The 17,437-nt window shown below is 42.3% G+C and overlaps 1 protein-coding gene across 1 annotated transcript in view; it reads right to left on the bottom strand.

The window, feature by feature from the left end:
* The window catches only part of ECPAS (Ecm29 proteasome adaptor and scaffold), a 70,839-nt gene that overhangs the window by 33,468 nt on the left and 19,934 nt on the right, over positions 1–17,437 (bottom strand). The window contains exons 6-18 of the mRNA XM_005154852.3: positions 16,630–16,798; positions 15,925–16,064; positions 9,815–9,896; positions 9,435–9,554; positions 9,175–9,260; positions 8,831–8,909; positions 7,743–7,792; positions 7,173–7,239; positions 6,944–7,066; positions 5,721–5,824; positions 3,713–3,836; positions 1,090–1,170; positions 125–353 (exon numbers count right to left, since the gene is read on the bottom strand). Coding sequence (XP_005154909.1) covers positions 125–353; positions 1,090–1,170; positions 3,713–3,836; positions 5,721–5,824; positions 6,944–7,066; positions 7,173–7,239; positions 7,743–7,792; positions 8,831–8,909; positions 9,175–9,260; positions 9,435–9,554; positions 9,815–9,896; positions 15,925–16,064; positions 16,630–16,798 — 1,454 coding nt within the window. The remainder of the gene's footprint in view (positions 1–124; positions 354–1,089; positions 1,171–3,712; positions 3,837–5,720; positions 5,825–6,943; positions 7,067–7,172; positions 7,240–7,742; positions 7,793–8,830; positions 8,910–9,174; positions 9,261–9,434; positions 9,555–9,814; positions 9,897–15,924; positions 16,065–16,629; positions 16,799–17,437) is intronic.

The raw sequence follows: 17,437 nt of genomic DNA, 5'->3' as shown, positions 1-17,437 counted from the left end.
AGAGTATATAGTCAGTGTTGCAGTTCTGTCATTCCTGCAGCCAAACTCAAAGCACTGAACATGGCAACTCACTCCTAGCAAGAGAAGATTTTTCTTCAAGCTGATACTGCACACAGGTTCTTACCTCCAACATTAGTTAACAGCTGCTGAAGAAGGCCAATATACATATGTACAGGGTTGGTTTCTGCACTTTTTGAAGAGGAGGAGGAAGATAAAGGTATTTGGTTGCCACACATAAGGTTTCTTATGTAACGTCCAATGGCTGGAGCTTGATCTTGCATATCTGCCAAGCTCTGTGAGGTTGGCACCACACCTGCACTGTGAGCAAGACACATCCGCAGATACAGAACTATCTAGAGAAGACAAAAACACAGGATACTGAGTGCAAGAGAACTGGGAAAAAACATGGAGAAGACAAAAGAGCAGGGAATATGCTACATGTAATGCAACCAAAATGACAGAGTTTCTTCTTTAATCAAATCTAGACAGAAAAGTCAGCATGGAGACAGGAACAAATATAAAATGTAACAAATTTTAGGAGGAGTTTCTGCAATATGCCTGTGCAAGCAGACAACCCTACAGTGCCTGCATCACTCTCAAGACGATTAAATCACACACAGATTTTTGGCTTATAATCATCAGCTGATGCAACCCCTTTGCAGGCGGTTCAGCCTGTCCCCTATACAATTTGGCATGCATACACAACCCAAAGCATGGCTAATACAGATCATACATCACAGCTGAGATTGTGTGTACAGATCACTGAAGCCAGGGAATCTGCTGTGAAAAGAACAGCCCCAAGGAGCATAACAGGACTTTTAAACCTGACTGCCTGTTTTCTCCCTCTGACAAGCTATTACATTAGGTATGCTGCAGAAGGCAGTGGAGCAGCACGCTCGGGAACTTTCCCCCCAACCCTCCATGAAAATCCTGTTCAGACAGATAAGCGATGAAGAATTAATCCCAACATCTGTTCAAAGAGGAAGTTTAGAACGTAGGGTGACTTATGGTAACTGTTAGCTTCTTACACTCTGCTCTAAATAAACTATTATGGTACACAGACATAAGGAAGTAAATCCAGACACTTACCTCACCAAATGTGGCAGGATTGAAAGGCAACGCTGCAGTCCCAGTTGTATATTTAGCTGGAGTTTTCATTTGGTGAGAGGCCTAAACAACAGCACATATTAAGAGCAGAACATTCAGACCCACGAACAGCAGAAATATCAGAAAGGTCAGTGAAATTTTGCTGACATAACTATGTTTATCCTTCACTTAGTAACTGGAAAAGTACAACAGTTCTCTAACAATGAAGGGCACAGAGCACCTGGTAATAGTGTAGGTCCATCAACTTCACATCCCTATCAACCCAAAGTGGAAACTAAATTTGTGAGAGAGAACAGCAGGGGAGGATGGAGGAGGACAACATTAGAATCACAGAATCATAGGATAGTTAGGGTTGGAAAGGAACTTAAGATCCAACTCCCCTGACATGGGCAGGGACACCTCACACTAAACCGTATCACCCAAGGCTTCATCCAACCTGGCCTTGAACACTGCCAGGGATGGAGCATTCACAACTTTCCCATGCAACCCATTCCAGTGCCTTACCACCCTCACAGTAAAGAACTCCTTCTTTATATCCAGTCTCTAAACTCCCCGTGTTTAAGTTTTAACACATTACCCCTTGTCCTGTCACTACAGTCCCTAACGAAGAGTCCTTCCCCAGCATCCTTTTAGGCCCCCTTCAGATACTGGAAGGCTGCTATGAGGTCTCCACGCAGCCTTCTCTTCTCCAGGCTCAACAGCCACAACTTTCTCAGCCTGTCTTCATACAGGAGGTGCTCCAGCCCCCTGATCATCCTAATATCCCTCCTCTGCACTTGTTCTAACAGTTCCATGCCCTTGTTATGTTGAGGACACCAGAACTGCACCCAATACTCCAAATGAGCTCTCATGAGAGCAGAGTAGAGGGGCAGGATCACCTCCTTTGACCTGCTGGTCACACTCCTTTTGATGCAGCCCAGGATATGGCTGGCCTTCTGGGCTGTGAGCACAACATTCTTTCTTCCCCTTAGGAGGAAAAATTAAGTGCTTTAGAATTTAAAAACAAAATACCTCATTAACTTCTAAACTCTGAGGCCCCCCAGCTGACAGGCAGACAGGAAGCCTGCAAACAGCAGCTTTGCCTGCAAAGGCTGTGGAGCAGTCAGGTTTCCCTAGTACAGGAAGTGGGAACCCGATGCTGCACCAGCCAAGCCCAGGGAGTCAGCCAGACCCTGCTACCTGCAAGGTAGAAGGCTGCTGCAGCAAGATACCAACTCTTTTCCACAGAAATGTTAGCTCTGAAAAGCAGGCACATTCCAGCAGGAAACCATATGAACAGAAGGTTTCCAGTAACACCCACTGCGAACGCTGCAGAAAAGCATGTCTGTTCTCTGGGAAACACACAGAGCAGTTCTAGGGCTGGCTTCAGGAAGGCAGCCTTGCATCTGAATAAACACACAAGGCAGTTGCACAGAAGTCAACTGATTCTCATCTTTCTGAACACACACACACAGATCTTTTGCTTCACAGTAACTTCAGTAACACCCAGAACCATCAGTGAAAACCTGAATTAGGGAACCAGAAGACGACTCCCTTGAAGAATGGACTCCTATCCACACCCAGCATATCAGGTCCTACTCTTTCATATATACCATCTTGCAGAGAGAAAGATGATGATAACTTATGCAGAAAGTCATTTTGTACTCAGCCTGCTGTGCCAAGCAATGGATACAAACTTCTCAAACATCTCCAACACTCACAGATTATTCACAATGTGTGAAAATTCACACTTTGAGGTAACTAACCAAAGAAATGTACCTTGAGGAGTGTGGGAATCTTGTTTTTCCCATTAGGGATTAAACTAGGCTGATCCATTAGTGACATTACATAAATCAAGAAAAATTTAAAAATTAACCACAAGGAGACAGTCATTTAACAGTGTTACCTAAAACTTAATCTTGGTTTGTGGGTTTGTTTTTTTTCATATATTTGAATAACCAGTACTTTGGACAAACACGAAGTTTTTTCATAAAGCTTCAAATACTTCATACACCAGCAGAGAATACTAGCAGAGTACACCCGCAAAGTATACTACATTCCATAAGGAATCTCTCAGGTAAGAGTTCAAGTGGTACAGGTTTTGGCAAATTATTCCCCAAGAGTTCTGAAAGGCTGTTTAAATGGTCGTTATTTCCACAAATTGAAATTAAAATAAATAACTAAGTCTTTAAAGCAAACAAACCACACTTCCTCATTTGTTCCAGTATCTTCTTTCATAGTCTGGAAGCTTTTTTCTGTTTTAAGCACAATATTATTTTTCTCTAGCCCAACCAGAGAATGATCTTCCTATCCTTTCACAAACGTGTTTGTGAGCAACCAAGCTGGATTATCATCCTTGAACACTGGGTTCCTTCTTCCACACATCTTCTGCACAAACAGCATCAAAGCAAAATAAACCCTTTGTTAAAGGATCTGTCTCCTTATTACGTAACACTTGGATCTCTTGCAATTATTGCCAGCAGAAGGTAACAATGACTGCTAATCTTGGCAAAGCAGTAACATGTGTGATCTTCAATGTGATTTTACCTAACTTTCATCCTCACACTTATTACACACCAGAGCATCAGACATATACATGTCAATTACAGTGACAGAAGCACCATACCTTATCTTGAATGTAATGGACCATTTCAGGGAAGGAAGGCATCTGCTTCCCAGAACTCTCCTTTTCATTTTTACCAGGAAATGTTCTCAGCACCTGCTGAGCTTCTCCATGGACCTCCTCCCTCCTTTCAGAAGAAATGATAGTGAACAGACGTTATTTGCACAGAACAAATGTCCTTTAATGAGCAATAAGATATCTTGGGAAGCTGGAGGATACAGAACAGTTTTTAAAGGAGGGTTTGTTTTTTGGTTTTTTTTTTTCAGGAAGGGGAAAAGAACCTTGCCTTAAAATATTAAACAATTTGTTCAATGGGGGGGAGGGGAAAAAGAGGGCGAAGAAAAAGGTTAGCCTTTGCAAAACAGTCTCGATCAGCCCACTTGTGTTCTTCTTATATCCTGCTAGTGTTTACCCCCAGTTCCTGACTACCACAGACTTGTTTTCCTACCTGCCCCTCCTTCCCATCACTTCCTATAGTCAAGCTTCAGCTGACACATGCTAGGTTTATGGTTATCTACTTAGCAACAGATCAACTCCTGAAACAGTGACAGTACTGCAATGACAGAGGAATTTATTGCAATTGATACGCTTAGCCTTTCTTAGCTACAAGGAACTCACAAAAAAAACCCGAACAATTAAAGCAAGCTGGAAAAAGCCTCACCATTTAATCTGCAGTAATAGAAAACAGCAAATGAAATGACTGCTGTAATTTAATGAGTCAATTACTCCTCAGCAGAATGGCAACTTTCACAAGTGCATGCTCCTCACACTTCGCAAATATAGGCTAAAAGTAGACAGATAGAATTTGCCAGGAAAAATAACTTCTAGCTACTGTAAAGGTGATTTCAATTAATTCAATTTTACCTCACGGCTGCAACTGACAAAAACACAAAAACCAAACTAACACAAAATGCTTCACTGACAGCAGTCTCTGATCAGTCTCTGATCAGACTCGGAATCTGAGCCAAAGGTGACCATAAGGCACAATAACAAATCTCCACAGAACTGTCCAAGAATGCTCGTATGTAAAGGTTAATTTTCAAATTATCATATTTTATTTTCAGTGAGTTTTTATACATACCTACATAACCACACACACACATATATATTCTATTATATATAATAGAATCATAGAACAGTTTGGGTTGGAAAAGACATTAACAATCATCTAGTTCCCACCCTCCTGCCACGGGCACAGACACCTTCCACCAGAAGACCAGGTTTCTCAAAGCCCTCTCCAACCTGGCCTTGAACACTGCCAGGGCCACGCCTTCCTGGGCAACCTGTGCCAGGGCCTCACCACCCTCACAGAAAAGAGCTTCTTCCTTATGTCTAATCTAAATCTATCCTTTGTCAGTTTAAAGCCATTGCTACTTGCCTTGTCACTACATGCACTTCTAAACAGTCCCTCTCCAGCTTTCCTGTAGGCACCCTTTAGGGACTGGAAGACTGCTCTAAGGTCTCCCTGGAGCCTTCTCTTCTCTGAGCTAAACAAGATCAACTCTCTCAGCCTGTCTTCATAGCATAGGTGCTCCAGCCCTCTGATCATCTTCATGGTCTCCTCTGGGCTCATCCTAACAGCTCCACTTCCTTCTTGTGTTGGGGGCCCCAGAGCTGAACACAGTACTGCAGGTGGGGGTCTCACAGGAGTGGAGTAGAGAGGAAGAATCACCTTCTTCAACCTGCTGCTGGGTACACCTCTTCTGTTGCACCCCAGAATACAACTGACTTTCCTCAAGCTCATGTTGAGGACAAGCAACACCCTCAAGTCCTTCTCCTCAGGGCTGCTCTCAATATATTCTCTGCCCAGCCTGTATTTGTGTTGCTTGGGATTGCCCCTATCCAGGTACAGGACCTTGCACTTAGCCTTGTTGAACTTTGTGAGGTTTGCACAGGCCCACCTCTCAAGGATTCATATATGCATTCATACTGCATCCAAATATATACTGGATGGAAACATAGATACATGTGTGTATATATGTGAAAATAACTTCAAAGGAAAATAACTTACGGGTCTCCTGCAGCTAACAGGAGTAAGTATCTGGATGGGATATGATTTGGAGGGAACACTGTGCTAGCAAATTTCACAGCCACTTGACGTACTTGAACTTCAGGCTTAAAGAGAAGAGACACAGATATATGGTTAAGTTTTAAATGAAAGCATGAATGACCATTTACCACTTGTAAATCATCAGTCATCTGTTTTGTCCTCTGGTACCAACATCACTCAGAGTTTGAACATTTTTAAACACTGCTCTTGCTAACTTTTCACATGGCAGGAGACAGAACAGAAAAGCAAGCTTCTCATACATACACAAATGAAAAATGAAATGTTCTATTAAATGCATGCACATTTTATGAAACCATAAATAAAGGTTATTGCTATTTCTTAGACATCTGTAATGCCCCACCCAGGCAGTTTTGACATCATCTACCTACACAAAACAGAGCTGCATTTAGAAACAGCACAGCTTCATAAGAGGTGGAAAAGAAACATTAGCTTAGGGTCACTGCTCTATTGTGTTCAGATAGTCTCAAAAGGGCATCACCTGGACAGCCAGATCACTTGAGCACCCAGGCAAAAGAGATCATGAAAATAGATACTTATACAGATACTAGTGCCACCACTAGAAACACATACACCTCCACAGTCTCCCTGAGTATCCATGCAAAAACGGAGAATACAAAAAATACTTGCTAAAAACCCAGATCTCTGGGAATTCCGAATGCAAACATGATACTCAGTGAAGCTAAGAGAGTAGTGATGTGTGGTTTCCTCTGGATTAGCATCTCATGGCCAAGTTCCTAAGGAGGTTCTTTTATAATGTTAGAAATCATAGCACACTGAAATCCCAGCTAAACAGTGAATGATCCATTCTACCTAACTTTTGCTTTCACAAAACATTTCAAAAGACACTGTCCTTGAGGCGTCTCCTTCTCAGAGTTTTCTTAGGAGACTGAAAAAGCATACAGCACAATCACAACAACATTGTTTCTGCAAAACAGAACACAAATGGAAAACTGCATTGCCACCCTTCTTGCAGCCATTGTACAGTATTAAAAATACTTCATCTGAGCATGCACACACCTCCCCTTCTCCCAAACAGGCCAACATATTCAGTAAGAAAAAGACCTATTCCAAAGGTACAGGAAAAGTGACAGGAAAAATGAAAACAATTAATAGCCATTTGTTTTTTTTCTGAAGGTACTTAATTTTGATTCCACTGAAAATACCTTTATTAAATAAGAAGCCACAAGAACTTCCATCAGAGTGCGCTGGGCTCCTTCCAAGTTAGTGTACGCTCCAACCATCATAGACAAAGCCTCCTGAATGGCAAGCCTAGTATCAGCATCTTCCTGCAGTACAGAAATAAGAGTTTTCACTTTACAATTTACAGTGACAAGAATTAAGCTAAACCAGCACAAAATCCTAGCAATTCCCCAAAACCCTGTGAGCACCCACCTTACATAAAGCTTCAAAAAACTGTTGTACCAGTGCAATGTCCTTAGTGAAGAGCTGAGGCATTCGGCTGAAACAAGATATTTTCATTCATGAAGGTTTTTTTGTTTTTTTAAATCGAAATGCTTCACATTTAATTGGTCTTACCCCTCATCCCACATTTTATTTGTTAAACAAATCTGTCAGTTTGTTTCCAAACTAAACACAGTTTGGAAAGTGAGGTATTCTATGAACAATCACCTAGATTACCAACAAAACACTGAAAAAACCACTTGTCTAGTTTCATGCCCTCTGGTCTTTGCTGGACATTCCTTAAAATTATGGAAATCCAGAAAAGTGGATTAATTCTGTGCGTAATTCATGAGCTGCCATTAATCACTGCTAGAGAAGCTATCAGCTAAAAACATATTTCTTTTTACAACTTTGGAGATGTCACCAGAAGAATGCTTTTCTTTGCAGTGTACACTCAATAGCAAAATTGGCAGATGGCATGAAGCTTGCTGTTGATAAATTAACAGCTTGCTCTGGAAAAAATGAATCAATGTCCCATTCCTTAAATGGAGCTTCAGTTACCTCGAGAGCTTTCCAACCGCTGAATAAGCCATTGAGAGCAGTTTTGAATCCTTGAATGATAAAACAATAAATAAAATTCAACAAAACCAGGAATACATAAAGGTACATCTCTTATAATTAAACATTTATTTTAAATTTTGTCTTCAAAATGCTCAAACAGGCTTTCATGGGCAAAGAATCCTGGAACATCAAATTAACTGTACACAAGGACGAAAGCATTAGACAGCAAGAGAAGGAGTGTGCTCTTCCACAGGAAACAGAAAATTGCAAATGGAGACAAAGTTTAAATCTTCCTTCTCATCTCGGCTAATCATATTTTATTTCAAGAGAGGCAGTAATCAGATTCAGCAACTATATGAAACAGTAGCAATAAGACAGATACCTTCCACTAGCCCTAAACAGCAGCTTTACACAAAGGAAGCTGTTTGCACAACGAATCCTGCAGATGACCAATGAAGCATGCTTATATAGGGGCTTCCTTCTTCCTGAACACTCCTTTTTATGCCCTTCTCAATGGCAAGGGAGGCTCACATGTTCAAACACCAGCTCAAGCCAGAAGGTCATATCCAAGGATGAAAGCTGCAGAAGAGGTGATCTGCAACATCAGCCCTTCAGCCCTTCATAAGATACATGAAGGAGTATCATGGGATATGTGCTTTCCAAAATTACATTCTTTAGACCAGACTGGCATTTTCAGTTCTGTTTGTGCTGTGTTTCCCACAGCAACACTATCCCTGTACAGACAGAATGGAAGGTATTACAAGCAGGCCTATACAGCTGCTTATCACTGAGGCCCCTGTGTGCTCTAGAGTAATGAGTAACAGCAGCTACTGCTACTGTATTATTTCCTGAGACTTTGCAACTAGTGTCTGAGAACTTATCTGTATCTGTTAAACAAATAAAACAATTTCCCTCTATAGCCTTTTTGCTTCTCTTCCAACAGAATTCCTTAAACACTAATCTTTGATAATCATTTAAGGCAACTACAAGAAATAAAGATTTACCAATTTCCATTATAAAGATGTTTGTCTTTTGCTTGTATTCATATGACGAATTACAGCTCTAGAGTAAAGAGCCTTTCAACTTACCTCTTTGTATTCATTGATCAGCTTTGTAAGTCCATTTAAAAGCATCGGGCCTAATGGCTTTATTTTACTTTCTGGACAACTGCAATTAGAGATACCAACAAACAAAATATTATCTTTTCCATCCCACAGAAGTACCTTCTCACAGTATCCCAACTCTGTTAAGATGAGAAATTACCGCTTAATGCATGCAACCACATATAGAGATATTTTAGGGATGAATTAAAAACCCTACTTTCTATGAGGTTTAGTACTCTTTCTATGCCCTTAGTCCAGTTACATATTTAGTGAACAGAGAGACTTCTGGGAAAATAGCTAAAAAACATAATGTTTTCTGAATTACTTACATGATACAAATATGATGCACAAACTGCAAGGACAGACTTCTCAGTTTTGCATTTGTGTTTGCACCAAAGAGTCCATCATAAACCACCTGGTCAAAAGGAAAAAAGAGCAGATCATGGAGTGCCTAGCTTCACTTTTAAAGGTTTTCTAATTCCCCTTCTTTGAACACTGTTGTAAGTTACAGTGCTTCCCTTTCTTAAGTACTGGATGAACTATACTGTTAAGCTCATTAGGCAGAACAGCTTTGGAATGTAAGTATTACCTGAATATTAGCTGGGAACGTTTCTGCAGCTTGCCTGGATCGTAAAAGATGAGGAACTATTTTTAATTTAACACGGGTGCTGACTGACTCTCGTTTCATTTCTGGTTTCAGAACAGATCCCTGTCAGAAAGAGTTAAAATAATATAGCGTACCTTTGGACAGCAGTACTTTCTAAGCCAGTTGAATTATATTTTGCAAATCAGAACACACTGGGACACAGAAAAAAAAATTATTCAACAGCAAAAATGTTCAGTGAAAGCTGAGATCAAATTAAGGGATAGGTTTAAGAGATACATAATGTCTTCTCCAATCAAAGTAAGGCAACTAAAATCACACCTTCTGAAATTAAGCAGGTATGCAATTCTGAAGGCAAGTCTTACCTCCTTAGTTTTCAGTGGTATATCCCCAAGATACACTTTATACATTTTGTTGATGATAGCAGGATTGTTCCAGTCAATTACACTAATGAAAAAAACACATTGAACACCAACATGTTATGATTCCAACCTCCATTTTTTACAGTATATGCTTTATAGCATTTAGTATCATATTCATATTCTTCAGAGCTTTAAAACACCTAGTTTGACATCTAATCACTCCTCCCGCATCCATATAATACACAATCATAAGGAACGTGAAGTTATTACAAATTTCACCTGCAAATTTGGACAACGTAAATCTAAATAATTTGTGAGAAACCTACATGCTTCCTTCTCTTCCCCTGAAACAAGGCATACAAATCACTGCAATCTACTGACTGAATACAGGATGGTCACCTGTTAATAAACCTCTCCATGTTCTAGAAACCACCACAGAATGGTTTGGGTTGAAAGGGACATTAAAGACCATCCAGTTCCAACCCCTGCCATGGGCAGGGACACCTTCCACTAGACCAAGTTTCTCAAAGTCACATCCAAGCTGGTCTTGAGCACTTTCAGGGATGGGGCAGCCACAGCTTCTCTGGCAGCCTGTTCCAGTGCCTCACCAACCTCAGTGCTTTGACATTTAAATAGAGAAAAGGATATTTTTAATTCTAGGACTATCTGATCCATCTAGGATCAGATGGCCTGGCACATCAGTTCCACAGAAGTATAAGGCTCTAGTAGACACCAGCCATCGAGCTGTCAAGGGGTGGAACCCATTTATATTTCTGGAGCAACAGGAGTATCTCAAGAGTTGACTGTACTGGAGGCTGAAATCAGCCTGACTGGGAAGAAGTGTCAAAAGCACCCCACTGTGACTGGTCCAGAGGCTCCATGCATCCTTGGCATAGACTATCTCAGGGGAGGGTACTTCAGGACCCAAAAGGGTACTGATGGGCTTCTGGTATTGCTGCTTTGGAGACAGAGGAAATGAAGCAGCTGTCCACCTTGCCTGGTCTCTCAGTGGATCCTTCTGTTGTGGGGTTGCTGAAGGTCAAAGAACAACAAGTGCCAACTGCAACTACAACAGTGCACCAGCAGCAATACTGCACCAACCGAGACTCCCTGATTCCCATCCATAAGCTGATTCATAGACTGGAGAGCCAAGGAGTGATCAGTAGGACCTGCTCACCCTTTATCAGCCCCATATGGCCAGTGTGAAAGTCTAACGGAGGGTGGAGACTAACAGTAGACTACCATGACCTGAATGAAGTCACACCACCCTTGGGTGCTGCCATACCGGACATGCTAAAACTTCAGTATGAACTGGAGTCAAAGGCAGCTGAGTGATATGCCACGACTGATATTGCCAATGCAATTTTCTCAATTCCTTTGGCAGCAGAGTACAGACCACAGTTTGCTTTTCCTTGGAGGGGCATCCAGTTCACTTTGAACCGACTGCCCCAGGGGTGGAAACACAGCCCTACCATTTGCCATGGACTGATCCAGACTGCACTGAAACAGAGGCAAGCTCCAGAACACCTGCAGTACATTGATGACATTATCATGTGGGGCGATACAGCAGAAGTCTTTGAGAAAGGGAGAAAAATAATCCAAATCCTGCTGATAGCTGGTTTTGTCATAAAACGGAGTAAGGTCAAGGGACCTATACAGGAGATTCAATTTTTGGGAATAAAATGGCAAGATGGACATCGCCAGATCCCCACAGATGGGATCAACAAAATAACAGCAATGTCTCCACCAACTGATAAGAAAGAAACACAAGCTTTCTTGGGTGCTGTGGGGTTCTGGAGAATGCACATCCCAAATTACAGTTCGATTGTAAGCCCTCTCTATCATGTGACCCAGAAGAAAAGTGATTTTAAATGGGGCCCTGAGCAACAATAAGCCTTTGAGCAAATTGAACAAGAGATAGTTCAATGCAGGAGCCCTTGGATCAGTCCAGACTGGCCCAGATGTATAAAATGTACTGTACACTGCAGCTGGGGAGAATGGTCCTACCTGGAGCCTCTGGCAGAAAGCTCCAGGGGAAACTCGAGGTCAACTCCTCAGCTTTTGGAGTTGGGGATACAGAGGATCTGAGGCCAGCTATACCGCAAGTGAAAAAGAGATACTGGCAGCCTATGAAAGCATTTGAGCTGCTTTGGAAGTGACTGGCAGTGAGGAACAGCTCCTCCTGGCACCCCGGTTGCCCATGCTTGACTGGATGTTCAAAGGCAGGGTCTCCTCTACACCTCATGCAATTGATGTGACATGGAGTAAGTGGGCTACACTAATTACACAAGGAGCTTGAATAGGAAATCCCAGTCATACAGGAATTCTAGAAGCATCATGGACTGACCAGAGGACAAAGATTTTGGAATGTCATAAGAGGAGGAGGTGATGCGTGCTGAAGAGGCTCCACCATATCATAAACTGTCAGAAAGTGAAAAGCAGTATTTTGCCTTGTTTACTGATTGGTCATGCAATATTGTGGGAAAGCATCAGAGATGGAAGGCAGCTGTATGGAGTCCCTGACGACAAGTTGCAAAAACTGCTGAAGGAGAGGGTGAATCAAGGTGAAAGCCATCCACCTGGCCTGGACATTGCTGAACGAGAAAAGTGACCAGTACTTTATCTCTGTACTGACTCATGGATGGTGGCAAATGCCCTGTGGGGGTGGTTGCAGCAATGGAAGCAGAGAACTGGCAATGCAGAGGTAAACCCATCTGGGCTGCTGCACTGTGACAAGATATTGCTGCCCGGGTGCAGAACCCGGTGGTGAAGGTACACCATGTAGATGCACATGTACCCAAGAGTCGGGCCACTGAGGAACACCAAAACAACCAATAAGTGTACAAAGCTGCTAAGATTGAAGTGGCTCAGATGGACTTAGATTGGCAATATAAGGATGAATTATTTTTGGCCTGGTGGCCCCATAACACCCCAGGCCATCAGGGCAGAGATGCAACATACCGATGGGCTCATGATCGAGGGGTGGATTTAACAATGGACACTATTGCCCAGGTTATTCACGACTGTGAAACATGTGCTGCAATTAGGCAAACCAAGCAGTTAAAGCCTCTTTGGTACAGAGGATGTCGGCTGAAGTACAAATATGGGAAGGCCTGGCAGATTGATTATAAGACACTTCCACCAGCCCACCAAGGCAAGCGCCAAGTGCTCACCATGGTGGAAGCAACCACCAGATGGCTGGAAACATATGCTGTGCCCCACACCACTGCCCGGAACACCATACTGGGTCTCAAGAAACAGATTGTGTGGTGACATGCCACCCCAGAGAGAATGGAGTCAGACAATGGGACTAATTTCTGGAACAGCCTTACAGACAGACACTTGGACCAAAGAGCATGGCATTGAGTGCATATATCCCATCCCCTACCAGGCACCACCCTCTGGGAAAATTGAACAGTACAATGGGCTGTTAAAAATTACACTGAGAGCAATGGGTGGGGGAACTTTTAAGCATTGGGATACACATTTACCAAAGGCCACCTGGTTGGTCAACACCAGAGGATCTGCCAAGAGGGCAGCCCAGCCCAGTCAGAACTTTTACATACTGTAGAAAGGGACAAAGTTCCTGTGGTACACATAAAGAATTTGCTGGGGAAGACAGTCTGGGTTATTCCTGCTTCAGGTAAAGGCAAACCCACTCATGGGATTGTTTTTGCTCAGGGACGCAGATACACTTTGGTGGGTAATAGGGGAAGATGCAAAAATCTGATGTGTATCTCAAGGGGATTTGACTTTAGGGGAAAAGAGCCAATTAACTCCATTATATGCTGTTGCCTGCTGTGCAGCACTTTTATAGCCCACCAACCAGATGTCTTCAGATCACCAGCAACTGGCCCTGACTCCTCTCCAACCATTATCCCAACATAGAATGAACTTTGGCAAAACCAGAAGAGTTCAGCAGTGACCAGATGACTTCCGCAGTGTCATCAGCAGGCAACAATCCAACACTGCACACTCTCTCTCCTGCTCTGACTGTTACAAGAGATGAAGCCCAAAATCATGGACCAGATGAACTCATCAATTTTATAGGGATTGGTCCATGCACTAAGGAATGACATCTCTCTCTTTGTGTATATGTGTATATGCATATATTTATATGAGACAAGAGTGACGAAAAATGTGGGATGTAAGCACAATGTGAATGGTATGGAATAAGGGGTGGATACTGTCCTGGGTTCAGCAGTAGCAGTCATTTTTCTCCTCAGCATCTGGTGCAGTGCTGTGGTTTTGACTTTCAACCTGGGAACAGCGTTGATAGCAACAACTAAAAACATCGGTGTTAAGTAATGTTTAGTCTGACCAAGGACTTTGTGAGTCTCATGCTCTGCAAGGGAAGCAGGGAAGCTGGGAGGGTGCAGAGACAGGACACCTGATCCAAACTAGCCAAAGGGGTATTCCATATCACATCACGTCATGCCCACTATATACACTGAGGGCAGTTACCTGGAAGGGTTAGATCACTGCTCAGATCAGGCTGGGTATCGGTCGGCAGGTGGTGAGTGGTTGTATTCTCTTCTGTTGTTATTTCCCTTATCATTACTATCATTGGTGCTAGCAGCAGTGGTCTTGTGTTACACCTTAGTTACTGGACTGTTACATTCTTTCAATTCTCCTTCCTGTCCCTCCAGGACACACAGGAAGGAAGAAGGAGGGGGGGAGTAAGGGAGCAGCTGCGTGGTTCTGAGTTATGGGCTGGGCTTCAACCTCCACACTGTTTCATCTTTGTCTCTCAGCAAACCTGTCTGTCCACAAGTAACCATTTAATGCTCGTTACTAATGAGATTGTTTGGAATACACACACTTCCCCCCAAAAAACATGCCACAGAAAACAAAAGCATATATGCTTTAACAAAACTGGAGGACACAGAACCACCTCTTCCTAAGCAACTGATTTCCAAGCAAGTGAGCTACGAAGTAGTATTTATTTCTCATAAAAGAGATTTATATGAGAATGTATTTAACACACATTTTCTCCACACATGTATTTTGTTCTCCAGGCAAAGAGTACCAACACAACAGGAAAAATGAGACAAGCACAAAGGAGAGACTGCCTTTCTTAATCATGCTGTCACTGTTGTCCCAGAAGTGGGATTATTAACCAGTGTGCAGAACATTAGTATACACACAAAGATGAGGCATTTTATCGCCAGCTATTTTGCAAAATAGGGTGCTAGGTGGAAGCTCCACACAGGTAGGACACACTTTTTTGTACATCAGACTATGTACCTTTCAGAGAACAAGGAAATTACATCTTGTTTTTTCTAAGTGATGCTGTTCCTCAAGCTTGACAATGTTATCACCATGGCAAATTCTATTCTCGCTGTACATCATCATCACCTACCAGAATCATTTTCTCTGGCACAACTGAAGCACACGAATAGATTCAAACAGAAAAGATTTCACAGTACTTACTTGACTCAAATAGTCCTATATATCCAGTAATACAGAAGCCACCTACATTTGCCAAAGGCAGGCCTCTGTCACTCCAAATCTCCTACATGAGCCAGCAAACCTTGCATGATCAGTGATTCAGCAAATAGTACCATCAGCTATTACTGTGGGCTCTTGAAGGATTAAAGAGAGAAGCATTATTATCTTTAGATGATGAAAGAGGGACTGAAGATGAGCAAAAACTTTAATAATAGAATATGGTGCCTGCCAAACTTCCCAGACTATGGTCCACTCTACAATTACAGTCTCTTTACTTCCTTAATAATTAAATGAAATAATTTTTTTTCAGCAAAGACAATATAGATAAACTGTGACTCACTTACTAAGGTGTTATTGACCACTGATAGTCCACAGAGGGCAATTTGTAAACCGAGGAGTAAGAAAATGTCTCAAAAGCAATTCTAAAGATGACTGAAAACAGCCAGCTAAAGGTGTCAGCTCCAGAGCCAAGCAACATTTCCACCTGCAAAACTGAGCCACACTGTTCCCAGCTCTGTATTGACTACATGGCAGCTTCACAGGTATGCAGGGGACTGCAGCCTTCCTCCTTTCAGAGCAGTGTCTCTGGAGCACTATAGTAACTGCAGCTAGCTTTGTTAGGAACACTAGCACCATTTTTTTCCAAAGATCCAAACTTGTACCTTTGTTTGCTCTTTAGTTCCAGGTCTGCAGCCGTGGCAACACTGTGTCTTGTATCACTGGAGGCTACAACCAGGTGTATAACAGCTTCAAGTTCGGGCACTTGCTCAGCTTCAATGAACTTCACTATACCCAGCTTACACTGTTCAACAGTGAGGAAAGTAAATGTAGTGTTACTGACAAGAAAGTATATGTCACAATAACCACAGCAGTTCAGCTGCCTGAAATGATTATTAGGGGTAAGTCCACAATCTCTCCATCTCTTTAGCAGCACCTTCTTCTTGCCTCCTCTCAAAGCAGTAAACTGCAACAAAGTACCAGCATCACGTATCAATTATCACATATCAGCATCACATATCAACTAGGGATACTTTACTGCTTCTCTGCTAAAAAGGGACAGTTCATCAACAGAAGAGTTTTGCAACTTTACAATGTTTAGGAGGAAAATGCAAGAGAAGGCTGCTGCCATGATTGCTTCATAACCAGCCCTGGAAGCTGCTGCACCTCCCACCTTGTCTCACCACGACAAAGTTCCACAAGGCATCATGTAAACTCCCTCAATAAATTACTTCAGGGGGAACTCAGGGCAACTGAAATCCTGGTCAGAATTAGTTATGTATTTTCCCTCTGCCTTCCATCCCTCAGTCTGTAGCCACCCCTGCTACCACCCCAAGTTCACCAAGGACCAGCCTTGAATTTACAAGTACCTGTTCTAGTAGCTCTGGTGTCCATGGGCTATCTCCAATTACCCTTTTGGCTGCATAAAAGCTCATTCCTGGAGGTGGCTGAGGAATTCCAGGACCTCCCACACTACTTGATGAAGATCCCTGGACCGATGACATGTTTTGTCGACTCTGAGATTCATTCAATACAAACCTGAACAGGTGGGAAAGTAAGTTCATTAGAGGCTTTACTAATCCACACTGCCATCTAAATTAGATGCTGGAATTGAGTAATACATATAACCTGTCCAACTTCAGTTGTTCTGCTTTAATTAATGCCATGAGTGACATAAGACAGAATTTTACTCTGTTGAGACTCAGACACCAGTTATCCCAGCATATTCTGCAAAAGCTGAAACAATCTCATTATAGCTGTTTGAGAACAAACCTCAGTTAGGAAAGGGAAGATTCCACTGGCATTTCTGAAGAGTTATCTCAGGTTAAAATCCAGACAGAATTATCTCTTTTGTATTAGAAAGGAATATTCCCAACAGTACTGCATTTGAGAAACTTGTCCTAAAAGCTTTAACAACATCTGTAATATTTCTATGGAAAATGTAAACGTAACAAGGGAAATAATGAAGCATATGCAACATGAAGTGGCAGGAAACAGCCCTTGATATAAAATATAAGTAAAAACTATCTTGGAAAGTAGGAAGGTTAGTGCTGGGCAGGGAAGGAAAGCAAAAACCATAAAGGTTTACAGATCTTAAGTCTTGGAGGCTGGCTAGTCTAGCTGCCCTGTGAATATCTTCATACTCCCACAAAAGCCACTCCACCTCTCTCTATCTTT

Source organism: Melopsittacus undulatus, chromosome Z, assembly GCF_012275295.1.
Source record: "Melopsittacus undulatus isolate bMelUnd1 chromosome Z, bMelUnd1.mat.Z, whole genome shotgun sequence".
NCBI lineage: Eukaryota > Metazoa > Chordata > Aves > Psittaciformes > Psittaculidae > Melopsittacus > Melopsittacus undulatus.
The sequence above is the reverse complement of the archived record's forward strand: the minus strand, read 5'-3'. Positions and strand labels throughout refer to the sequence as shown.